This window comes from Bactrocera latifrons, unplaced genomic scaffold (genome assembly GCF_001853355.1).
Source record: "Bactrocera latifrons isolate USDA-ARS-PBARC rearing strain unplaced genomic scaffold, ASM185335v1 scaffold_236, whole genome shotgun sequence".
NCBI lineage: Eukaryota > Metazoa > Arthropoda > Insecta > Diptera > Tephritidae > Bactrocera > Bactrocera latifrons.
The window spans coordinates 200,137-227,338 of record NW_017535919.1 but is presented as its reverse complement, the minus strand read 5'-3'; the positions used below and the strand labels follow the sequence as shown (position 1 = coordinate 227,338).

Below are 27,202 nucleotides of genomic sequence, written 5' to 3'. Positions count from 1 at the left end.
TACCTATACAAAATGCTTGTTTTATTAAGCGTTTTTTACTAATAATCCCCCGTTTTAATTGAACAGATTGTTTGTAATATACATTATGACTTTTTTGTCATATCATAGTCACGCCAATCGATAATTCTGTTCAGATCAGTCGTTGTGTTTTTATAGCCTCTTCCCCCTTTTGCTCATACTGTGGTGTATTTTTGTTTTCGAAGTTATATTTTTCGATGTTCCCTCATTTGAAAACTACAAATACAAATTAGTACTCAAAAAGATTTGGTTTAACATTTTGCCTTTTCTATTTATTAATATTCTCTGCTTTTTCATTCATGCTCAGCCCTGTTCAGGCGCCATTGTTAAAATTTCACCTTCCAGGCAAACCGTGGTGAAACAATATGTTACTTTTCTGAAACACGTTTCAATATGTCAATTCGCTCATAGCATTATGCTAGCTTTTGACAATTCACACACTTATCCGTAGTTGGACCTTCTGTACATGTATTCTCTTTACACTCCTGGTAACACGATTTTAGCATGTTCTATTTGTATTGTGTGCAAGAATTTCTATTAAAGCATGTGGTATATTTCTAATAAAAGTTTCTGAAATACGCAATTAATTGTTTATTGTTTTGATGTTGGTGCTGTAAATTTGACAAAAACTACGTAAGTGGTAAAAACGAAGTGGATATCATTAACCGGCTGACATAAAAAAATCACTGCAAATTTTATGACCACATGCTTGCTTGGCTAGAAAACATCATCGCAGTTGTCAAGTGTATTTATCGAAAAATATAGAAAAACAATTCTAGTGCGCCTTTTTTACTTTTTCGTTCAGAAAGTGGAAACTTGCTACTTTTAAAAAGATGAAATACATTTTAGTAACTGGTGGTGTTATCAGTGGTGTCGGTAAAGGTGTTATCGCATCATCCTTTGGAACCTTGTTAAAATCATGTGGTCTTAATGTAACGTCAATTAAAATAGATCCATACATCAATATAGATGCAGGAACATTTTCACCTTATGAGCACGGTAAGTAATAGAATTCCATACTTCAATTACATATTTTATTTATATATGAGGTTTTCAATACGTCAACATATGTATGTATGTACATAAGTAGTACATATGCATGTGAATTGGCAAGCGTACAAAATATTTTTGCGTACATTTTAGCTTCTTTCTGTTGCCATTTATAAATTCCCAATTTGGCACCATTTGTTGAGTTAAATGTTCACTACTGCACACGTGGTAAATATCGCTACTAAAGAAAAAAGCAAAAACATTTCAATGTAATTACATGCACTTATTAAAAAATATAACTTTCGTTTTAAATAATTGGACAACCCTTCAAGAATCTTTTGAGGAATTAACCACAGCACTTAAATTTTCTGCGTGTTGAAAGGAGTTCGACGCGAATGAATTATGATCACCCCGGTTTGTCCACTTCACAAGCGGCCTCGTTTATTAAAAGAATGGCTTAAATTTTAGAATAGAATTTAGGGTATATACGGATAGAGAAGGTTCTCCATATTAAGATTTATTGTTGCCGCTGACTTTTGATATTTGAGATATTTGCATTTCAAGTTCAAAATTTCAACAATTTAAAACGCGTGTTGCTCCGATTTTTAATGAATTTTTCATCTATATTTGAATTTTTTAGAGCCAAAAGCAATTAAGTAATTTGTTTCTACCCATTTATTTTATATTAAATTGAACTAAAATAACTTCTATTCAACGTTTAACTTTTGTTCAATATTTTTGTTCACACAATAAGAAAAGTACATACACATTCTGCATTGGCGAACGTCGCGCGTCATATGCTGAACACAACGCTCGCGACAGACTGCAAACGACATATGTCAAATATTAAAAGTCACACGTCCTTAAGGACAGACCTATTTTGACAGCTGCACGACTACACGACTGCAGACCGACAGTTGCCGCTCTCGCTGACTTCAATATATTTTTATATTTACCAACGACAGTAGGACGACAGTAGAGTTGACAGTAGAATGGAAGATAGAGAGATGAGGTAGAGTGGTGATGCTTCTTCTTCTTCTTAATTGGCGTAGACACCGCTTACGCGATTATAGCCGAGTTAACAACAGCGCGCCAGTCGTTTCTTCTTTTCGCTACGTGGCGCCAATTGGATATTCCAAGCGTAGCCAGGTCCTTCTCCACTTGGTCCTTCCAACGGAGTGGAGGTCTTCCTCTTCCTCTGCTTCCCCCGGCGGGTACTGCGTCGAATACTTTCAGAGCTGGAGTGTTTTCGTCCATCCGGACAACATGACCTAGCCAGCGTAGCCGCTGTCTTTTAATCCGCTGAACTATGTCAATGTCGTCGTATATCTCGTACAGCTCATCGTTCCATCGAATGCGATATTCGCCGTGGTCAACGCGCAAAGGACCATAAATCTTTCGCAGAACTTTTCTCTCGAAAACTCGCAACGCCGACTCATCTGTTGTTGTCATCGTCCAAGCCTCTGCACCATATAGGAGGACGGGAATTATGAGTGACTTATAGAGTTTGGTTTTTGTTTGTCGAGAGAGGACTTTGCTTCTCAATTGCCTATTCAGTCCGAAGTAACACCTGTTGGCAAGAGTTATCCTGCGTTGGATTTCCAGGCTGACATTATTGGTGGTGTTTACGCTGGTTCCAAGATAGACGAAATTATCTACGACTCGTCATCAAAAGGGGGGTCTCTCATCCGAGGCTGTTGGGGTGTTTTTTACGTGGCGGGTCCCAACCCCAGCGCACAACCCTATGTAGGGAATATTTCGCCTTCTCACTTTAGCTCGCCTTCGAACGGATGTTCTTAGGCTACCCAGAGGATACTTGGTCAAAGACCGGAAGTCGTGAGCTGYTTGAGTCATATGTAAAAGAATCGTTTCTGGCCATTCCCAAGTGAATGGCGATCAGAGACTTTCCTCACTGGCGTGAACTTCTACACATGACCCCATCCCCCGAGTGGTGATGCCACTAATATGTAAAATGTAATATTACTCAAAGCTCTAACAAACCTGATGTTATTTTACAAATAAAAGCATAAAATAGCTCTGTTACATCATTTATAATAACAATTGATTTAAAACAAATAAATTTACCTATTTACTTATWTTTTGCTTAAAAATTTCACTTTGAACAAAATATTAAAATTTCATTGAAGTACAAGGTATTAGTATGGCCACAACGAAATTGTTGTGCGTTGTTTTGTGTACATGCCGGCCATTGTTATGTTGCTGCCCCTCTCACAAACGTTCTTGTAATAGGATTCACAACGCCGTTTTTAGTTCACTGTCGTGCTGCTGCAGTCTGTCGCGAGCATTGCGTTCCGCACATGAAGTTAGTTTGCAAAATTTTGCTAAGAAATGCTGACCACTAGTTTATACAATGGAGCCAGCAACATTCAGATTTAAAATTTATTTTTTCTAAACAATGCAATAAAACTTCTTCAACCCATTTAAAAAATATTATTTTAATAAGAAATTCTCATAAAAAGATTGATATAGATAAATGTATTAACGATATAACATTAAACAATTAGTTGAAGCTATATTTATACTACATATATAAATTATTCCCTTCATTTCGAGAAACTGCAGAACTTCTTATTTATCTGTTCATTATTTGCTCTGAGATTTGAATAATCGTTTATTTATATATAGCTTTTAGTTTTATTGAATATTTTCATATATTTCTGCTCCAACGTAGTGAAAACATATTTAATTTTAAAATTTTATTGCACAATAATTTATTTTATAATTTTGCTTACAAAACTTGCTTAATTTTAATTCCAATTTCTCACTGGGCTACTTTTTTTTTCGTGCTCACCAACACAGTGACAGATCCTCTCATGCCGACCACTGATGTAAATGAACACTCGCCATTGCTTCTACCGTCCATGTACGGGTATATCCACAAAAATTTCAGTAATTTACAAGGATGTTATGTTTTACTCAATTAATAATTTTTATTAAAATAACTCAAATATACATATATTAGGTACATAGAGCTCAGGGAAGTACTTACTCGATCCAACCCATTTCTAATATTGTCAGGAAAGAATTCTCTCTAAATTGAAATTGTATTCTCACACGTTTACCGATATTTTCGGTCGAAGGGTCCACATATACCTAGGAGCTTGAACAATTTTGGTTGAATTTAAGAAATTTTTGGTGGGACACTTTAAAGCAATTATTAGTACAAATTTATCCCATTATCGCACTGTGACATAGGAATGTAAGAAAATGTTACGTACTAAATTTAGTCGAAAAGGGTCGGTCGGGTCCTAAGATACGTGATGTCACCAAAAAGCAGGTACCGTTATATGGGGAGTGAGCGGTGTGACCTCACGATTTCATTAGTGTAGCTTTAGTGGTTTAGGAGATACATATGTACTTTAAACATGTTGCTAGAGTATAAAAATACTTTACCAATTTATAAATAATAATATCCGACTGTGATTTTCAGTTAGTTAAAGAATATTTAAAATATATTTAAGTTAATCTAATTATAATATATTGAGACAATCAGCCCACTTGTTTTCGCGGATATCCCAAGTTGCGGACGGTAAAAGCGGTGGTGAGTGTTATAGCAGAAACAGCGAATTCCGCTCCGGCCTTTCTTAGTTACTGCCCGTAGTGAACAAAATTTGTCAAAAGTTGAGCTCGTAGTAGCAACGTTGAAATCAGATGTTCTCTTTTGTTTGCATTTGAACAACGTTGCCATTGCTCAATACGCATATATAACAGGTTTATATATTTATAAACAATAGCATTCGACTTTGATTTTGAGTTTGTTTAAAAATATTTCGAACATATTGAAAAAATTTTTTATAATTAGTACAGTATATCGAGACTGGCAACTACGTTTTGAGACAGCAATCAGCCTCGTTTCTATGGGAAAAATCAAAATCGTGGGAAATTCTACGGTAACTTACGGTAAAGCGGGAGGTAGAATCGGTATTGGCTAATCATTTAATTGCGTTCTCATAAAATAGGACGCATCAGTTGATTCGGATTACGTTTGCGGTGAGACAACGCAACAAAATTATGAGCGAGAAAAGTAAACAAAATACGACAAGCCAATTATTTCTTAGTAGATATTGAGTATCATTATATACATATGTATATTACACTAACTTAAATAAAGTCACAATGAAGTTGGAAAGAACCATACCACGATAAATTGAAGGTACTTCATCTAGAGTTGCTGGTAGTATTTCATACCGCCAATATGTCCAATCAGGACGCTTAGACTTATGTTTCAGTCAGTGACCGATGAAAGCTCACCACCGCTACTACTGTCCGTAACGTGGATATTTGAAATATTCTTAAACTTGACAACATTGTTCAAATATGATCAAGACAGAACAACTACGTTGTCAATACGGAAGGAACGCACGTCGATAACTAACGGAAGCATTATGGTCAGATTTAGACGTAATTTTTTTTTTTTAATCCCGATATTCTGAAATAGTTGAGGTCTTTTATGAAATAGTGAGTAAAATGATCGTGTATACAATTAGCAACGTGTGTTGAATGTTTAAGATTTCTGAGAAATTGGTTGTGTTTAGATAACTAAATCATCATATTTTTATTGAAATATCTTACTATTAAGAAATTAAATAATTTTAGAGAATAAAAATCAGTAAGCAAAATTCTTGTGATAAGGACACTTGGGCTGTTATTGCCCAGATGTCCAAGGATGGGAAATACATATTACGGAGACGGAGACATTGCAAAGACCCTGATTTTCTTCAAGCGGTTGGCTTTAAATTTATGCAGGCAGGTATTTCAACAATAATAAAATGACAAAATAAATTTTAAGAAAGAAGAGATGTCGGAAATCTACTCATTTGGAGGGCAAGTTAATTATCCGCGAGTCAAAAAGGAACCCCGCATGACGGCAAATCAAATTCGAGTTGCTGTTTTTGGAGAAAACCTAAATGCATTACCTGTAGACACCGTAAAAAGACGACTACGCTAGTCAGGACTCTTTTGAAGAGTTTCAAGGAAGGAGCCATTACTCTCTGAAGGCAATCGAAGAAGCCGCTTAGAGTTTGCAAACAAATACCGCCATTGGACAGCAAAAGAGTTTAATTTTTCAATGAAACCATATGCTGATGACTATATGTCCGTAACGTGAGTTTATCAGCAAGATAACAACTTGAAACATACTGCGCGAGGTTGGTAATGATTTCAGGTAAACATGGTGCCTCTATTAGACTGACATTCATACATCCCGGACTTAATCCTAATCGAAAATCTTTAGACACATTTGAAAAAAAGAGTTCGTTCCCATAAATGTTGGAAATTTCCAGGAATTATACGAAAAGGTTAATAGAATAATATTCCAAAGGGCGCCTTTCCAAAGTTTAGTGGAGTCAATGCCTCTTAGATTTGAAGCCGTGATTGACAGTAATGGGTTTGCAACCAAATATTAACTTTAAACCCGAAATAAAATAATTTTTCCAAAAAAAAAAAGAAAGCGTTTTTAGTAGTTTTGACTTTGAAGTCGTAAAATGCTTTTATTTTATAAAAGCTCTTTTATTAAAATAAAAAGGCTAATTTACAATAACTAAATATGCACAATTTTTCTTTAAGACATATAGATATATTTTTTTTTCGGAAATGCAAATATCAACCGATTTGGATTTTTCCTTCTAGCGTTGTTAACAAAGATAAAGAGATGTCCAACTCCTCTCTCACTGGAAGGGAGAGAGTAATTGCTAAACGTAAAAACAACTTTGACAGCTAATCGAGTTCAGTAGGTTTTGGCGTTTAGTAATTGAAAACGAGCGATGGCCAGATTGAAATCTTACCAAAAAAATATGTAAACGGAGGGATATGTTGCATCGTTGAAGACCACTTATAAAAAATGTTAAACAATGAAAATTAAATAAATTTGTGAGACTTAAAGGTATTTGATGAAACGTTTTGTAATTTGAACCATCATAGTATTATTTTCAATGGAAAATTATTAAAAACATTTAATCATTGAGAGCTAACAAGCTTAAATCCTTCTATTGGGTATTTAAAGGTCAAAAGTCATTTGTTCTAATATACTTTATAAATAGTTTCTCCATATAATAAATAACCACTACATAGTAATTTTTATTCGCAATAAATGTTGTTTGTTGTAATTTAAATGCCCAAAAATTATTATTTTGTCTAATCTGGCCATAATAGAAAATGTTATAAAAAAAGGTAATTTTGCAGTGCGCTCACACTGGAATAAGTTATACATCCCTTTATTCCTGGTTGTTAATTATTTGCCCGCATCTGTACATTGCGCTCTCATAAGATATGTCGTATCAGCTGATTCGGGCTACGGTTTTGTGTTGCTCGCTGTTTCTGCTATAAGGTTGAGTACAGTGTGACGAACACGAATGCTAGAACAAAACAGAAAAGATGATAAAGTGTTAAAATCAACCAGACAGTGAAAGTCGCAGTTGCCAGAGTGTTAGAGTGGCATAAACACAATTCGAGTTAGAGTGTTGCTTAGTAGAGCTGGAGTAAGAAGTTGTAAACTCGAATAACGAGTAATAAAGCGTTTAGTTGTTTGAATTAGAAATAAAGAATCCAATAAATTTGGAATTTTATTTAGCAATGCCGTGATTGAACTCAAGGTAAAGTTTCAAAGAAGATAATTCATCGAGTAATCCAGTACAATATGTACATTCGAGCTGTGTTGAAAAAGTATCGCGGATTTTGGGTTTTTCAAAAATTATTTATTTATTCATGAATATCTATTTTGTCCCTTTCAAAGTAATTCCCATGAGATATTATACACTCTACCCTACTTAAGAGCCTAACAATAAATTTGCGAATCTTAAACTACTCACTTAATTTTTTTTTTTTTAAACTGGGCCTAGAATATATTACGTCTGGGAAGGTAAGTCGTTTCTACGTAATCTTGAGCTCCTGTTCAAACGCAATAACGTTCTTGCTAGTTGGTTTGGGTGAACCGATAGTTTCAATGCATATTTTGCGCTTCGGTGCTCTATTTCAGTTCGTACGTCTGGAATTCTTAAGTCGCGTTGGATGTTCTCGTTTCGGATATACCACGGTGCTCCGGTGATTGTACGAAGAATTTTTGATTGCGCACGATGAAGAATTTCGATGTTGCTGCTAGTCGCGTTTATTGAACAAGAAAAAGTCACAGGGGGCCAGATCTGGGGAATACGGTGGCTGCGGCATCATTAGTGTGTTGTTTTTGGCCAAAAAGTCGCGCACAAGCAACGATGTGTGAGCAGGGGCGTTATCGTGGTGCAAAAGCCAATTTTTGTCACATCTTCTCGGCCTTCTGAGAACATTTTGTACCACCGATAAACGTTGCTTCGGTCCAAGGTAGCTTCTCTGTATGCCACAGTCAACATTCGGAATGCATCCGYGCACTTAATTTCGTTTTTCACACAAATTTGATACAGGTTCTTTGATCCATTTTTTTGAATAGGTAAAAATCGAAGACGATCCAAAACATGTGCAAGCAAAGCAGCTGTCAACAATTAAATGAACATTCAAAATGGCCGAGCTTGTCGGCATAAGTGAGAGACATGAGTACCAACATAACGCCACAAAAACTTCGAAGTTGGAATATACATACGTAACCGCGAAAATTCAAAATTTGCAATACTTTTTGAACACACCTCGTATGTATATACGTATGTTCCGTCTGCGTCAAAAGAAAGTGAACGACACTGGCTTGTTTTGTTTAAGTTTATGGAAAAAGAAACACAGAATTCTTACAACAACAAAAGTTAAGAACAGAAAACTTAAAATACTTCATATTTCTGGGGTCAAAAGAAAGTGTACAAAAGAAAAAGAAGTGATGGAAACATATTTAAGTACTTGTGTGTTAATTAGAGAATTGAGATTTCCTGTTACTTCCGATAAAATTGTATGCCATGTCCTTCCTGCTGATCGTTTTTTTTTCTAGTTTGATCGTGATCCAATAAATGCGCGATGGGATTGAGGTCCGGTGAATATGAGGTGATCCAATTGCATGGATATGTGATAAATGCGATAAAGCATCCATTCTTTAACAATTTTCGGAGTGTGGTTAGAATCATTGTCCTTTTGAAGAGTATTAAATGTCATTATACAAATATAAATTGTTAAATTATATTACTAAGTAAAAACATATATAAAACAAGTAATGGAATAAACAAGTGTTGTACACTTTCTTTTGACTCTGATTGTATTTACTCAAGTTATGCAAATCTGTCATACTTCATTATGGTGGAAAACAACACACTCTTCAACTCGCCCACTTCCGTTCGCAATATCATCTGCATTCGCAACAACGTCCCAATACACGTAGTTGAGTTTCCTATCTGCCCAACCGCAACCGTTGGCGTTTTGCGCGAGTGTTACGCGTTTACCGAATATAACGGCTCGTATCTGCAGTCGGTTTGCCGAAAAGCGGACACTAGTCAAATCGCCCTCTACCTTGCACTGACCCATGTGCACGCTCCTCGGAGAGCTATTAATTTTATGGGCATACAAGCTGCAATATATTGGCATGTGTTATTTGTATATATGTATATATATATGTATGTTTATGTATCAGTTCGTCATATGCCGCGTGTCTGGCTTCACGATTCATTTTGCCGTTCGTCAGGCGGTTGTGTGCTGCTACTTCATCATCGTAATCACCATCACCATCATCACGTTGCTAGTCAGTAATATACAATGTGCGATTACAATAAAAACAACACCCATCGGATCCTACTTTCATCCAGTGACAGGCTGACCGGTCACTCCATCTACTTCATCATGCCCCACAACTATAGCATTTTTGCTTCGTTTCGCTCTTAATGGCTGGTTGGCTTCTGCTGCGAGCGCTGTTTTAATATTGCGTGTGTGCATTTCAATGCATACATACATACATACATTCATATGCCATGGTCGTGTGTCTGTCTCTTATACACATCTAGATGTGTATAAGAGACAGCTTAATGGCTGGTTGGCTTCTGCTGCGAGCGCTGTTTTAATATTGCGTGTGTGCATTTCAATGCATACATACATACATACATTCATATGCCATGGTCGTGTGTAATACGCTTTCGCTATATACCCCCCCACAGGTTTATCAGTAGCGCGTTTGGCTGCTGTCGATTGTGTTGTGCGAGAATGTCAGCTGTAACATATGTACATATGTACAGTTGCGAGCATTGAAATAGTAGTGCCTATTAGCCAAGAGAGTTTTGCTTCTTTTATGATATTGCCGATCATTATTTTAGTTATATTCTCTGAAGTATAACGGCCCTGTTATATACAACAATAATTGTGAATTACTTGCCGTTACTTTTTTAAAGCCAATTTTATTGGGATATCTGTTTTTATGAGCGAGCAATAGAATATTAGTGAACGATGAGATGATTGCAAACAGATAATTTTTAATAAAAAAAATTTAATTTTATCAAACAAAAAGTAAGTTTCCAGATCTTTTAATAATTATTCAATGCAAAAAGCAAAAAAAAATATGACTTTGCACTGTTTTTAGGCCGCGGGAAGCACTGCAGTGACGAAAAACGAGAATGTATTCAATCCAACGTAAATCCTACAAGGGAGTGGAAAGAATTGTAGGGTGTTAAGCCACAACAACTCAAAAAAGGGGCGCAATATGGATTCTTTCCGAGAATTTTACACCAATAGTTGTAAGATGGGCCAAGACTCGACCTAGAATGTCAGCTATGGAGATTCGGAATGAACTGAACCTGGCCTACGGTGTTCATACAGTGAGAAGACTTCTACAACATCTTGTGGACAGACGTGTCGAAAGTTATTCTATACGGCGGTAAAGGGTCCCTTCAGTATCTAAGACGCTCCCTTAATAGAGAGTACACCCCAGATTCAGCACAAAAACTATGAAGCTTGGCGGTTTGAATTTCATGGTTTGGTGTGTTTTTCTTACAGGCCCAATTTTTTTGTGCAGTCCCAATTCACAAGATTGCTAGCATAACGGACCGACACAAATTCGTGGATATAATGCAGGCTATTATGATACCATTTGCTGAAGAGGACATCCCGCTGAAAAGGATACTTCAGCAGAATAATGACCCGAAGCATACCAGTAGGGTGGCAAAGGAGTGGTTTCGGGTCAATGGAATTGACGTCATGGATTGGCCAGCTCAATCCCCTGATCTCAATCCCATTGAAAACCTATGGGCAGACGTTAAGAAAGCCGTATGGAATGACAAACAAAAAAACAACAATGAGTTGTGGACCGTAGTGCAGCAAGCATGGTAGAACATACCACTAAAAAGATGCCAGAGTCTCGTAGATTCTATGAAGAGGCGTTATATTGCTGTTATTAAAAATCATGGCCATGCTACCAAGTACTAATATCTCGTATAGATGGAACTTACAAAAATCCTTCAGTTTAAAAGAAACAAAAATTTATTACTTTACTACTATTTTACTGCTCCCATCAAATTTCATATATAAACACAACTTTGTGGATAAATATATCTTACACCCATTCAAATAAAAATATTTATATTAATAAACGTAGCCAAGGAAATATGATAAACTTTTCCGTTTCAATTGATGTTAAAATTGTTTAGAATTTTGCCTAACTCATAGGTATGTAAAACACCCACTACTATTTCACTGCTCGCAGCTGTATGTGTGCAAAAAGGGAATGTTTAAGTAAAAAAAAAACATAATAATCATAAAAATTACAAAAATAGAAAGAAACTGAATTACGTTTTGCGATTTTATGCGCCCCGTTTTTCTGCTCAACAGCAAAACTCAACGCATTTTTACTGTCAACCATTTGGCAACGTTGCGGCCAGAACGATACTAGCCACCACCAGTCTCAGCTATAGCCGCCATAGTCAGGAACAACATTTCTGTGCGGTTAGGCTTCAGTAATTGCGTCTCAACCCTTGTTTCCCTCGGCCAACGCAGCCTTAGCTTAGATCACCCTGCTCGGAACAACGAGGCCATTTGTGTTGCTGTGATTATTGGTGTGCCGTCGTCAACCGTAATTTGCACGCCGTGGCTGCGGCAGCCGTTCCCCACATTCTGCTTATCCGTCTGCCTGTTCGTCATGTGCCCATGCGGTCATGTGTTGTTCCCCTCCTCCATTTTTGACTGCGAAAAGCTTTTCGCGTTTCTGTTTTCCTTTTTCACAGCGCTTTTGCTTGCTACTCTTTCATATGCACGTCATCCAAACCCCTCGCGTATGCACATTGCACACAACTTCCTTCGGCTGACTGCTTGCGCTGGCGAAAATACGTGCCGCGTTGCCGCTCTGTTGCTTTGAGATGGCTTTGCCAACAAGCTTGGCCAGCCGTCGCTGCCACAGCAGTTTTAATGCTGGTTATTGTTCGTTCGCTTCACGTTGTTGGTATTTCTGCTGTTGCGCGTTGCCAAGCGTTATTTACCATCGTCATTGTCATCATCACCAATTGCCGCACCATTGCGAACGCTGCTCAAGTAGCCGCCACTGCTCTCCTGCTTGCGTGCTAGTCATTAAATACATACATATATGGCATTTGTACACATATGCATACAGACATTCGCACATAGATGTGCATACACCGCCACTCTTATTTACATTCAGTCGCTTATTGGCAAATAAGAATAATGTGCCATTGAAGTCGTCGCTTGCTTGCGCCGCCAATGAACCAGTCGGTAGGCCACCAAGCCAGCGAGCCAGCTAGGCAGTCAACCATTCAGTTAGGTCGTTGCGTTGCTCTTTTTACTTTTATTTCTTATTTGCCTAATGGACAGTCGGCTTGCTGGGCAATTTTCGCGTTGATTCGTCGCCATCACCTCGCTATTGGCGGCGACGTCGTAGTAATTTCCTTTTGCGTGCTTCTTCTTTGTCGTTCCGTTGGATCGCACATAAATTCTGTGCTGTTTGAATGGGTGTGTATGTCGATAACGTCACGAAAAACGCCACTACTGCGCTTGCTGGTGATTGCCAACACCGGCAGTTAGCTGCCCAACAGTCGCCAAAGCGTTTTAATTTTGCTGTCTCCCGCGTTTTTCTTTGTCTTTGACTTTTTTGTCACTTCATTGCATTTGTGTTTTTACCTTTTACTCTTTTTGCTTCACTTTTTCGCCACATTGGTGCGCACCTACCCTGCCACAGCGCCACTCAAAGACGCACACTCTTGCTCTAGCATTTTTTACTTGCCTGTCCGCTCACTTTGTTTGCTGATTTTTTTCGTTTCCATTGGGAGCTTTTAGTTTTTTTGTTTTTGTTTTTGTCTGCTATTGCGTTGCGGTAGTGCGCTGCTGCGGCACTAATTTCTTTTTTGCTTTGTTGAGTTTATTTTTCGCTCGCCAGTGCCAGCCTGCCAACCGTCATTTGGAATGATTTTGTCAGCCAACCAACCGACGAGCCATGCAACCAGCTAGCCAGCCATCGAGCCGGAGCGTGCTGTGTCGTCGCGCCAACTGCTTGTTTTTTCGATTTTTTATGCTGAGCCTCCATTGCTGGCGGTTGCTTGTTTTCACTTTGTTTTGCTTCCATTTCATTCGCTTTTGAAATTTGCGCTTGGCGAATTTCAGTGTGCGCGCACACGGTGGCCGAGTTCTACCCCTCACGGCTCGGCCTTGTTTGGTCTGGCGAACAGCCGCGCGCTGTGCCAGTCAGTCAGCAGCGTCCCCTCTTTGACTAGTTGCTGTTGTTGTGCTGCGTCAACTTTTGTCTCGGCAATCACCCCGCACTCTATTCCGTGGAGCCAAACAGCCAGTCAACAGCCATCCATCCTCATTGCGTTAGCGTCATCATTATCGTGGCGTTGTGAGCAGTAGCAGCAGCAGCAGCAGTGTAATGGCAGTAACTAAAACAAAAATAACAACAAACGCCGCACCGTTGCGGCTGGTACTGTGTTGCTGTGTGCAATCCGCGGTGAGCCGTGTGCTGCGGTTTTGTTGTTTTGTTATGCTCGTCATTGTTGTTGGCACCGTTGTCGATGTACATATGTATGTATGTATATGTATATGAGTGGTATGCGCTCCATTTGAAAAGCCCAAATTGTATGCTCACTAGCCGCACAAGCCTAGCGTTCAAAGCGCGCAAATACACGCCATTCGCGTCTACCCTTCTCAACATGTCGCGCCGCGGGCTTCACCTCTCTCGTCTGCGTCGTCATCATCATCATCATTGTCGTCATCGTCAGGCAGGCGCAAGGTTTGGTTCTGGTGGCGACGTAGCCTTATGGCGGCTGTTGACTGTCTGGCTGGAGCTGACGTTGGTAGCGTTGGTGCTGTTGCTGGCGTGCAAGGAGGAGGCAAAAGCGTTTGCGTTTCACAAATGTGCTTCCACACGCTACTGCTTGCTGTTTGCTGCTAATTCAACGCCTGCCCAACTGCCTCGCTGACTTTCTGCCTGCAGCCGCATGGTCGAATGTGTTGGCTGCCTTGCTGGCTGGCTGGCTGGCTGGTGTGTGACTCTGCTCAGCTGAATTTTCAATTCAGTTGTGAGCCGACTGCAATCAGCAGTGGAAGTGTGTATATTTTAACACGTGATAACGCGACGTGGACGCGCAATTCAAGTCTATTTTGTGTTCTGTGTGTGTTTGCGCGTGTGAGCGTGTCACCATCGTTAACGTTGCTACATCGTTCCGAGTCCAACTGGAATTCATAGGAATATATTCATTGGTTGTTAGCCAGTTATTTGCTTGCGTACTGATTCGTTAGTTAGCTGACTTGATTGAGGCGTTGCGCGTCCCCACCATGTACACCCACGGTTCGCGCACCATCACCTGTTCCAAAGTCATGCTGTCACCCGTCGCCGACACTTTTATCATCGTAATCAGCACGTAGTGATGTTGTAGCAAGGGCTACTACTTTTTGCCAGTAGCTCGTGGTACTGACGGGTCCTTTTGCTTTTGTGTGCTGCGCGCGTGTGTTTTATTGATTTTATATTTCATGCGACGCCTGCATAACCGCCACCAACGCGTGCACGCGCAACGGCCACCTCCCTGTCTGCTTGGTAGCCCGACTTCCTTTCACCATATATCATACCACGGCAGTATATACATATGTATAAACTATATGCTGGAACCGCATGTATACATTTATACATATATATTTAAATATATGCATGTATCTTTCCTGCCTATTGTATTGTTACATGGCGGTGCCGTTGATTACTACGTTTGTTTAACTGCACCTCCCCCTGGGCTCTTCAGTTGGCATGCACTTGCCACAATATTGTTTCTATGATTACTTTACAGCAATTTTCGCTCTTATTATTCATACGCACATACATACTTACATATGGATTTGTGTTGGTTCGGTTGATTTCATATTTCAAAATTTTAAGGATAACAAAGCCTCCTGTTGCCAAGAAATAACTTAGATCAAAAGAAATCTATTACGATCCAACATAATCAGATGGACCTTTAACAGCCCAGTAGAGGCCTAGTGGTTGTGAAAAAAGAAGAAATAAAAACATTTCACAAATATTTTATAGGAAGCTACCGAACGACAAGCTGGGTCCGTTCTAATTAATAGAACCTACAATTGTCGGAACACAAACAATTCTCTAAAATAAGTTTACTGACCTCATAATTTCGATTTAATGGAGATAGTTAATATTCACAGTAAGTGCTACAAGAGGCTTTGAGAAAGCAGTAGAATCTAATACATATACATATATTCATATGTATGCATGTGTAAATAAAACTTATGAGGTCGGTAACATTGTTCAGCACTTGTAATCTAATTATCCGTCGTTAAGTCGTCTTATTACGAGTAGATCCCATCAAAAACAAATCTCAATTTCTCCTATTTTTTATTGGTGGATTACTTTTTCTTAAGTACTAAGAACGTTTATAAAAGTGAATAGTTGAGTGATTCCGGTCGTTCAAAATCTCCAACCAGTAGCTGAACCCTCGCGTAATAAAGTTCTCAAAATAGGGATTTTCTCCTAACAAATTTTATTCAACTGGAATAAAGAGTGAGGTTGAATATCAAATTTAAATCCTTAAATTTTTGAAAGAGTTATACAAACTAAGTATCTTACAAAAAGAATTCGAATGCCAAAATTTAATTTCTATTAAGTCCACGATAAAATACGTTATATTTTATTGCGGGTTGAGCAAATTTTGAATGACCCTCACTCACGGTACTGTGGAGTGATGATTAATAAATAATAATATATATATATACATATGTACATAACTATATACAATAGTTTTGGAGCGAATGTTTATAAGTGCAACATCTTTTAATATCCGTTCAATCGTCTTTCTAGATATTTTTTCGAACATGTTTATTCTTTTATTTTTACTTAAGATGGCACAGATCTCTAATTTGCAACTGTTGCAAGTTTGTAAAATTTTATAGCGCTTCCTTTGACGTTGTTGTGTGCGTCGATATGCGCTGCGGTGTTAGTGTGGTTTTTTCTTTTATTTTAATTTGTTTATGCTCTTTAGTTGATGAAATGTTGGGTAGAAAGAACCTGCTTAGCTTTTTGTCGGCATTGCGACGCAATACCTATTACTTGCTGGGCATTTGGTCACAGCCGATGACGACGCCATTCTGGTTGTTTTTGTTAGTACATTCCGCTGTGAATGCCCAAATGAACGCTTGCCAACGTGTACTTGCTTGGCCGCGAATTACCTGTGCGTCGCAACCTTCTGGTTTCCTTTCAGTTTGCTCAGTCTTATCGCAAGCTCCCACACTTTTCTACACAACTTCACAGCTATACATACGGTACACAGCAAGCCTTCGAGAAATGCGTGTGTTGTGTATGCATGTACCTTTGATACTTCACTGTGTGGCTGCGTCATGCCGGGAGTAATTTACTTTGGTTTGATTTCAGTATGCGCCTCCGGTGCCAGACTGCGGCATTTCTGCTTTAATTTTTTTTTTCAACTTTTTCTATGCTCTGCGTTTTCAGCTTATTTTCGCTTTTGAGTTTTGCGCGCTAGTGCTTTTGCACATATCCATTTGCTTGTTGAGCCGCCATAAAGGCGAAGCGACAGCGTGTGCGCCGTTGTTGCTGTTGTTATGTGTTTGGATGCGAACGAGTGTGAAAGCGGCGAGGTATTTCCTGCTGTCGCTATAGCGCGAGAAATAAAAGTCACAAAAAATAAACAATAACAATAAAAACGACATCGGCAGCGACGAAGACGAAGGTGATGGCGACGACGAGAACAACAACGACAACAACAATAATAACATAATATTAACGACAACGGCAATCTGGCAGTCGAAGTGAACTTTTGTTCACGGCACGTACAGCCGCCAGCGCCAGCGACAACACACGCGATCAACGCCGCCTTCATCATTCGCAAAGCTACCAAACAAAGTGCCAAACTGACGCCGCGACTTTGCGTGGACAGACCGAAAAAGCAAAGGAAATTGAAGGAAAGCAAAGTGTAGCGCGGTAGACGGAAGTGTGTTGATGGTGGTGTCGGCGGTTGTGGTGTCGGCCGTTTTCAGGGTCGCGACGTGAGGTGGGGTAGAAAATATTGCAAAAGGGCATGGAAAATTTGCGAATCGCTTATGGAGTGTGGAATACGACAAAGATACTTCACCACCACGGCGAAGACCAACAACAACAGCTATGTTACGTACAACATCATGTAAGCAACAAAAGTGACAGTAGGAAAGGAGCGCGAAATAGTGGTAACTGAGTCAGCAGCAAACAGTCAGAAACGGCACATAAACTCAGCAACGACTAACGACAGCAAAACCCATCAACGGTATACACGGATCCCAACAAAAGCAATAACGACAGCATAACAAAAGCAACAACGGTCAAAAAGCGCGTGCAACGCATAACGCTAACTTCGGATAGGACTGTGTATATTCATACACACATACTTGCATCTGTAGATGGATGAAGCAATGGATGGAGGCCTGAGCGCAGACACATGCGGCGCTTCGATCGACTAGCTAACTTGAATATATCTGTGTTGTTGGGGCGCAGGAACGCGACAGCTGCAATTACTGCTGTTTGAAGCCTTCGTCGCCAATAACGGGAGACCATTCACCTTCACTATGCTGCATTGGCTTTGACGCTTCGCTAGCCTTGGTGTTGTTTTCTGTGTTTTCGAGGGGCAGTGAAGGCTGGTGCGTTTGTGGTAGTTACGGTACTAATATTGCTTTTAGTATCACCAGTATGTATGGCAACGATGATGTGTTCGTTGTTGGCGGCATTGCTTGTCTCCAGCAAGCGAGTAAATTGTACAGCTGCGGGTGTCGGCATATCCAGTCTTATATACATACATACATACATTTGATGCTTGTGGACATACATATGTATGTACATTCATATATGTACTGTATGTATAATATTTTTGAAGAATGGGGATTGGTATTGCTTTTTTTATTCGGCACCCTCCTGACTTCTCCAGTCCCATTGGATATGGTCTTCTAACGGCATATGCACATATATATGTATATGCGCACTTGCATGTTAAGGTAATGGAAGGTGATATGGCCTTTCCTACACATCTTAAGTGCTTTCATCTGCACACTATAGAAACTTACATATTTACCTAGAACAGTTCTACGCTCAGAAATGCGTAATATTCGCTAAGGTTGACTACTGCGTTCGTCCAGACGCTATTCTTGGCGTCCGCTGGCACATTGTCTAGAAATCGAAAGTAAAAATAATACTACTGATTTAGATACTACCAAGCAGGGTATCTATGCAATATGACTACAGTATTTACATATATAAAGCTGGTATGCAACTCCAAACAACAATTCAAAATTATGCCTTTTATATAATATTATAATTTGACCGCGCAGAACACTTTTACGTAAAGTTTACTTTCACAGTATGATGTTTTGTTTTTGTGAACATATGTATGTATAAAGACAAAAATTTATAATTATAACCGAAAAGTTTAATTATAAATAATTTCTTCCCTTTCATCGAAAATACAAGCGCATCATCTTTAAACATGTAGGAAAATATACATACATATGTATTATATTTTTGGTATAATAGCTATCTTATTTGTAATAATATCTGAATTTAATGCAAACTTGGTATAAATTAATAAAACAACTAATAACAAGTTCTGAGTTCAATCTGACTCCCGCCATCGCTCCATATCCTTGGCAAAAAGCATGAACTTCATTTGTGATGCGCGATTTTCTTAGCAACTGCGTGGCGATTACTGGACATGATGCAATATAACAAATATTTTGGGTGTATTGAAAAAAAAATCAGTGTTTATACCTTCTTTTTCCATCCCCCGTATATCAAATATCAATGATTTACAACGCACCTCTTATTTAGTAATAGTATATCTCATGTAAATTGTAAACTCTGACGGTTTGTTGAGCCAAATTTTGTGCCAAAAATGCTTCCAATTGGTCCACTTTGCCTTGCCATCTGCATTCGCTGATATGCAAGCGACATATTCAAGGAGTTGTTGTTTTTTTTTTAATAAATTTGTGTTTAATTTGGCGAGTATCTTGTGCCAATTTACCTAAGCGTTTTAAGTTATTTGGCGCTTTTCAGATGGTTTATGTTAGTATGAATAACAGCATATAGTAAGTATATACTTATGCATGTATGTATAGTACATACATATGCATACATAAATCTTTGCAGAATTTTGTGTGCCGTGTTGTAGTATGAAATTACTTTTGCAAAAGTGGTCCACCCAACAGTCAATCGTTGTCCTGTTCAAATTCCCCTTACTACCCCCCGTTAAGCCATTCACATGTTCGTTTTAGGCCTTGTCGATTCTCTGCATTGAAGCGTGTCGTGCGCTTTTGTTGTGGCTTCTTTCATCTCGCCTTCGCCTCCTTATTCAACACATTCACTGTCGTCGCCTACATCGCGATGAACGTGTCAAATTATTCGCCAGCTGCATCTGTTCTTTGGCGCGCAACTAGGCGTCGTTATCGTCGTCGCAGTCACTTTGCTTACTTAGCGCTCTGCGCGCAGCAAACGCCATCATCATTATCGCCGTCCTCAGTTCCGACGTCCGATTCACCGTTTCTTTTTTGCTCTTCGCGACCCGGCGGCTGGTACTCCAATTTTTCGTTGTGTGTCAACATGCACACATATAGCGCTTACGTATGTACATACGTATTTATGTAGGGAAACGTACAAGAAGGGTGTCATTATGTGTGTACGCTTGTCGTTCGCACTATCGTGCTATTTGCCATACACCAATCTACAGCTAAGTGTTGCCTTCGCTCGCTAACCGTCTGACTGTAGGACTGTGTGGCCAGCCGATATAATTCGCTTTGCTTGGCAAAACCTCCGTTTGGCGGTGCACGTCTGTCCAACCGGCAGACAGTTAGCGATTCAGCGACCTAAGCGGCTTTGGCTCCCCTGCCGCTTTCATCAGCATTTCGCCTTTTTATTGTCGGCTTGTGTGTGCCTGTCTGGTCGTCGGCAGCGTTTACTGCTACTTTGTCTTGCTTGTATACGGTCCTTCTTTCATGCGTTGCGCTATTCGCAGGTTGGTAAGGTTTTGTTTGATTTTATTATTTTCCCACTTGATTTTGTTTTTGAAAAATCGCTGCCGACATTTTGCTTTCAATTCGAGCGCAGTGCTTGCGGCCGGGATGTAGTTAGCAGGCAGCAGTCATATTCTTCGTGGTTGTTGTTCATCATTGACGTCGCTGCGCTCACACGCTCACTGTTCACTGTTCACTTATGCATATTGTTCTACCCCACTCCATCGATCCTATATGCCGTTGTACCATCCAGCCTTCTAGCTAACTGGCCGTTCAGAGAGGCAGTTAGGCAGCTCAGCAATCAGTCGGAAATGAACGTTTCAATCAGTCAGCAGTAATAAACGAATCGACGCGCGCGTCTCAGCCAACTTGTTAGTATAAAGCTTAACTTTCGATTTACTTGGATTGTAGGGTAACGAAGTGCAAAACGAATCAACGTTTAAAACTGGCGTCACAAAACGGCCCTTTACTCATGGCACCAAAGAAGTCTACAATCGTCCTGAACGTTGAACAATTTATACGCGACGTTCAAGAACGGCCTGCCATTTGGAATCGTAATTTTCATTGCAACAAAGCATTTCTAGAACAAATGTGGGATGAGTTGTCTAGCGCACATAAATTGCCCAGTGAGTATTTGGTTACTATTTGCCGAATAAGCACATTTTTCTATGCTTGTTTTGGTTTTTGACTTTGGACTTACTTAGTTTCTTTCGTCGCTGATTTGCTTGTATTTTGTTTGTTTCACGTTGTGCGTTCTTTCACATCTCGTGTGGCTTCTGCAATTACCGGTTCGCTGCTATAGAAGTGGTGCTCAAGGCTAAATGGAAGGGTTTGCGTGATAATTTTCGTGTAGAATATAAACGCATTCCACGCTCGGAACAAGGTGATTTCCTAGTGGAACCCGCCACATTTGAATCGAAATGGCTACACTATTATGCTTTGCTGTTTTTGAGTGAGTTTTTAAAATAATTTCAAATTGATTGAATTGACTTGTTTTGTGATAACAACAGAGGATAGTGTTAAGCAGTTGAACAGTAAAATGTGGAATTTTCTTATTTATTTTTAAATTTCTTGCAATATAAAACTTTTGGTTGTGAACAACACCTGTATCCACATAAGCTTACTGTTTATTGCTGCTTCTCTGTTTTCGCCTTTAACTCATTTTTAGTGCACACTCAAAAGTAATTCGCTTTTACAGCTGATCATATGCGTCATCGCATGCCCAAAAGTGAGCCGGATCAGTCTTACTACTTTACGCAACAAAGTCAAGATTGTGAGAAGACTGTGGTTGAACCTGACCTCACCAATGGGCTCATACGTCGCATGCAGGACAGTGATGAAGAGTTCGATGAGGACGATGCTGATGAGGATGATGATGACGTGGCAATACCAACGCCACCAGCTGCTCATACACAAACTGTGACTTCCATAAAAACCGAGGATGCCCGCTCAATTCTAAAAAACGCTGGCGTACTACTACGAGCTGCACACCTTTTAGATGATGACGACGAGAAGGAGGCACAAGATTTGTCCAAGAAATCCATGGAAGCTAACAATAATAATAATAGCGTGAATAAAAATTGCAACAACACCTTGTTGACTAGCAACGGCAGCTCGCCCTCTTTGCTGAGCGCTTGCATGGGCAACATAATTACCACCATTGCACAAACAACCACCTCCATTACACCACCCTCAACACCCAACTCCAGTATAGTCAGCGCAGCAAGTGTGACGACCAATTCGATGGCAGCCGCGACACAACAACACAAAAAACGCTCTGTTTCACCGCCCCCACTGTACAATAAAGCACACCATCCACCCCCTACAACAACAGCCGCCGCATCCGCACTTACCACAGCTGTGGCCGCAGCACTAAATAATGAGCGCGATGAGTTCTCTTTAAATGGCAGCAGCAGTTGTTTACACGGCAGCCACGAACACTTGAATTTCACCAAGCACTCATATGCGAATGGTTTAATACCGGCTCTAAAGTTGAAACGTCCGCGTTTGTCGGAGGATAGCAATTTTAATGGTTCATCAACGATGGACAATACTGCGCCGATTGTGCCAGAGGATGACGATTATCATTACCTGCTGAGTTTGCATCCATATATGAAGCAGCTGACAGCGGCACAGAAGCTGCGCATTCGCACCAAAATTCAAAAGTTAATATTCAAGGAACTCTACAAAGAGGATTTGGAAGAAACCAAATAAACCGTAGCGTTGTTGTTTATAGTCATAACAGAATTAGTTGCTCATTTAATTGAAAATTGTGAAGACGACTTCTTTCTTTTTAGTTTTGTAACTTTAAAGCTCACTATATAAGACTGTATATATACATATATGAATACTTGGATGTATTACTTAGTTGTAAGTGTACCTACATACATACAAAAACAGATAATTCTACAATGTGTGGCATCCCCACCATGGGGAGCTCAATCTAAAAATCTAGTATTAACGTTTTCGAACGTTATTTGCTTAAGCCAGAAATAAAACATGAATTTGTGCAAAGAAATGTGGGTTATTAAATATTTTCACACGTTGAATATCGAACAGTAGTTGAAGGTCTTTTGGTGAGGTAAGTGCTGACTAAAATATGATGAAATGAAAGAGAGTTTTGGTGGAGGAAGAAGTATTTTACGATGCTGTCAATATGGATTCGATGATACATACATGCAACTAATATTTATCTAAACCTCAAATGTACTCTAATAATTTTTTTTAAATTAATATTTTCTTTTTTCCTCCCAGGTGAGGTGTATGTCCTGGATGATGGCGGTGAGGTCGACTTGGATTTGGGCAATTATGAGCGATTTTTGGATATAACTTTGCATCGCGACAATAATATAACAACTGGTAAGATTTATCAGAAAGTTATTGAGAAAGAACGTACTGGTGAATATTTGGGCAAAACTGTACAAGGTAATTATTCACAGTTTTTATATAAGGTATTCATTCATAAATTTAATAATTATTAAATTGCATTTCTAGTTGTTCCACATATTACCGACGCCATCCAAGAGTGGGTAGAACGCGTGTCTCAACGGCCAGTACAAGGCGACTCACAGCCGCAAGTATGTATTATAGAATTGGGTGGCACAATCGGTGACATTGAGGGTATGCCTTTCGTGGAAGCTTTTCGCCAATTTCAATTTCGCGTAAAACGTGAAAATTTCTGTGTAGCGCACGTCTCACTTGTACCCTCACCACGTTCCACTGGTGAACCGAAAACAAAACCAACACAAAGTTCTGTACGTGAGTTGCGTGGTTTTGGTTTGAGCCCTGATTTAATAGTTTGTCGGTCGGAGAAACCAATCGGTCTCGAAGTGAAGGAAAAAATTAGTAATTTTTGTCATGTAGCGCCAGATCAGGTTATATGCATTCATGATCTTAGCTCCATATACCATGTACCATTATTAATGGAACAGAACGGAGTTATAGAGTTCCTCAATGACCGTCTGCAGCTGAATATTGAGTCAGTAAAGCGTGAGAAGTAAGTAAATGAGTACCATGTTAGATATTAAATGTAGATTATTGTTGCGCCTATAGTGACTACAAATTTCCAATGTTGAGTTACTAACCATTTCGTTGGTATATAATATTGCTTTACAATATTTTTTGGAATTACAGATGCCTGCAGCAATGGAAGGACCTTGCACGCCGCTCTGAGATTCTCCGCGAGGAAGTGAATATTGCCATTGTGGGTAAATATACGCGTTTAGAAGATTCGTATGCATCCGTGGTGAAGGCACTCCAACATGCCTCACTTGCTGCTGGATTTAAGTTAAACTTGAGATTCATTGAAGCTTGCCACCTGGAGACCGGTACGCGTGACAAAGACCCTACTAAATATCATGAGGCTTGGATGCAGCTTTGCGATAGCGATGGCGTAGTTGTGCCAGGTGGATTTGGTTCACGTGGCATGGAAGGCAAAATAGTTGCATGCAATTGGTGTCGCGAAAAACAGAAGCCTATGCTGGGCATTTGTTTAGGTCTGCAAGCGGCTGTTATTGAGTTTGCACGAAATGTGCTGGGCCTAAAGGACGCAAACACTACGGAAATCGATCCCAAGGTCGGCAATCCACTTGTTATTGATATGCCCGAACATCACACTGGTCAAATGGGTGGCACGATGCGTTTAGGTAAACGTAGAACCACTTTTTCGGATGAGAAAAGCATTATAAAAATGCTCTATGGCAACCCAAAAACGATTGATGAACGCCATCGACATCGCTACGAAGTAAATCCAAAATATGTTCCTACGTTAGAGGAACATGGCATGCGTTTTGTTGGATATGATGATGAAAAACGTCGCATGGAGGTTATTGAGTTGCGTGATCATCCTTATTTCGTTGCCACACAATATCATCCCGAATACTTGTCACGGCCGCTTAAGCCATCACCACCATTTCTGGGGCTAATATTAGCTTCGAAGAAGCGGCTGGGTAACTATTTGGCACGTGGATGCCGTTTGTCTCCACGTCAGCTCTCCGATGCATCATCTGATGAAGAGCTCTCGGCCGAGGAGTGCGAAAAACTCGTGAATGCTGTGAAGCCATTGCAATTGAATGGATATTTATCGCCGTCAACTCCCGTACGTCTGCCAAATGGACGCGCTAAGGATGCAAAACCAAATGGCAAAGGGATAGCATCGGAGGAAAAACAGCTGAATGGAGATCCTAAAGCTAATACGCCTACTGGAGCTACCAATGGGTTTAGCAGTAATGGCAACTTGCGTTAAACATATGTAGAAGCGGTTTTCCATAATATATAAGAAATGGTTAGATAGAGATAATTTAATTAGTAAAATATTTCAAAAATGTTAATTTTATTAGTTTATCTTCAGTTGCTTATGTGTGTTACACTTTTTCAAAAATGCTCACATTCTCTTTTTTGGTATTAGCAGTTTTCAATTAAACATTTAGCTCCGCAAAAAAATTTGCGAGTGTCCATTTATTCTGTGGTACTGGTGGGTGTGCATGGTGGCGAGCCAATGTTTGAAAATACTTTTACCTACCTACCCACTCACTCGCTCGCTCTTTTAGAATAGGCTGCGCTGGCCTTCAACAGATGCACCATTCATTCACCGCCATCAGAAGCACTCACACCAGCAAACATAATAAAAAAACAATAACACTTGTAGATATGTAAGCACATTTCTTTTTGAATACTGCTAATACATTTTGAATACTGTGAGTGAGGCGTGTAACAATTCCACAACAATGTTATCGCTAACTTAACTATGTATAATTATTTTTTAGATTTCAAATTGAAATATTTTATTGCTGTAGCATCGTTAATATTATTATACAAAAATGAATTCAATTTGGCAAAGTCCTTACGGTCTAACATTGGATTAATATTCAGGATAGATTATTTCCTCAGTTCTTTTATAAGTAAAAAGTTTTTATACTTTAATACAAAAATTGTTGCATTCTAGGCAGTATTCGAAAGTTAGAGTTGAGTTCAGAAACTAATTAATTGTATTTTCTTGCTTTCTTGCTTCTGCTTTCAAACTACAGACATAGTTAGGCCGTAAGGTCGCGACCAATGAAATATATAATTTTTTACTTACGATTTTTTATAGTGTAAGATCTAATTAAATTATATTTGCTTTCATAATCTGTAAATCTTGTAATAGAGCATATTGTTAGATTATAAGAATTATATATGTTAAAAGTGTGCCAGTTTTTAGTTTTTTTTTACTAAAAAAATTAGTATGCTTCCCCTGTGCCTAAATAAGGCAAGTAACTAGAACCTGAATTGAATTTGCTATAAGATTGGCTCATTTATGAAAATCTCGTTACTTTTTCTAAGAAATCCACATTGAATTGTAATTCGGAATTATAATTAAACCTATGACACTAGGTTATTAATAATATAAGTTAAAATAATCGGTAGCGTAAGTACAGTTGCAAAATAAATTAGTTTTTACTCTGATGGAATTATTCGCGCATTCGGAGAAGTAATTGGCGCCCAATTTGAAGACTAATTGATTTTGTACTTAAACATTTTTGTATTAAAATATATTTTAGTCCTGTGTCTATAAAAGAATCTGAAATAAAATGAAGGTCAACGAAGGAAACGAAACATTTCATTCTAATTATTTTGCTGGAGTTATGTTTGGTCATTTCACCACCAAGTGTTTCTATGTGTAATTTTGTGTATTTAATAGCGAAATTATTCACTTAATTTCCCTAAAAAAATTAAAAATATATACTATTTGTTCACAAGTATCTTGTAACTTGGTAAATTTCGCATCGTGTATGTATACTTACAATGTGAAAGTTATCAGTTATGGGCGATTCGAATTTAAATGGCTTTGATTGTTCTAAGAAAATTTCGAATCCTACCGATTACATGTTTTTTAACTATGCCGTGCCTAAAGATATGCAACATTGTTTACTTAAGTAAGTCTGGATAAGGATAAACAATAATTGCACTAAAAGTAGTGGGAAAAGAAATACATTAAATCGAAATTTTAAATTAAAATTAAGAAAGTATGGTTTCCCCGCAAAACTAATACGGCTGTATAAATTGACGTTCAGCAATACGAAAAGATCCGAGAGGATCGGAAAAGACTACTGTTAGCTGTTAGCAATACCAAACGAGTCTTCAGACAAGGTGACTCTCTATCGTGCGACTTCTTTAATTTACTCCTGCAGAAAATAATTTGAGCTGCAAAGCTGAATAGAGAAGGTACAATCTTCTGTAACTTTGGTTCGGCTTTCTCCAGACTGGATAAGGAAGCGAAGCAAATAGGTCTGGTAGTGAACGAGGACGAAACGAAATCTCTTTT

At 39.0% G+C, this 27,202-nt stretch overlaps 1 protein-coding gene across 7 annotated transcripts; it reads left to right on the top strand.

Annotated features, from left to right (window-relative positions):
• Positions 1-444: 444 nt before the first annotated feature.
• Positions 445-26,493, top strand: LOC108968998 (CTP synthase). Of its 7 annotated transcripts, XM_018933432.1 has the most exons (5): positions 14,623-20,402; positions 20,495-20,734; positions 20,812-21,026; positions 21,203-21,352; positions 21,599-22,918. In XM_018933432.1, the coding sequence occupies exons 1-5, from the start codon at positions 20,383-20,385 to the stop codon at positions 22,612-22,614; spliced, it is 1,641 nt and encodes a 546-aa protein (XP_018788977.1). In that variant the 5' UTR covers positions 14,623-20,382; the 3' UTR covers positions 22,615-22,918. The 7 variants fall into 7 exon arrangements, with proteins under 7 accessions (XP_018788976.1, XP_018788978.1, XP_018788982.1 ...); XM_018933431.1 differs by lacking the exons at positions 14,623-20,402; positions 20,495-20,734; positions 20,812-21,026; positions 21,203-21,352; positions 21,599-22,918 and adding exons at positions 445-1,017; positions 23,155-23,325; positions 23,395-23,896; positions 24,034-26,493; XM_018933433.1 differs by lacking the exons at positions 14,623-20,402; positions 20,495-20,734 and adding an exon at positions 12,323-14,565.
• The last annotated feature ends 709 nt before the right edge of the window (positions 26,494-27,202 follow it).

Coding starts and splice junctions, on each gene's coding strand:
- LOC108968998 (XM_018933431.1), top strand. CDS start 852: ATGAAATACATTTTAGTAACTGGTGGTGTTATCAGTGGTGTCGGTAAA. Junction 1,018..23,154: donor ATTTTCACCTTATGAGCACG/GTAAGTAATAGA, acceptor TTTTCCTCCCAG/GTGAGGTGTATGTCCTGGAT. Junction 23,897..24,033: donor GAGTCAGTAAAGCGTGAGAA/GTAAGTAAATGA, acceptor TTGGAATTACAG/ATGCCTGCAGCAATGGAAGG.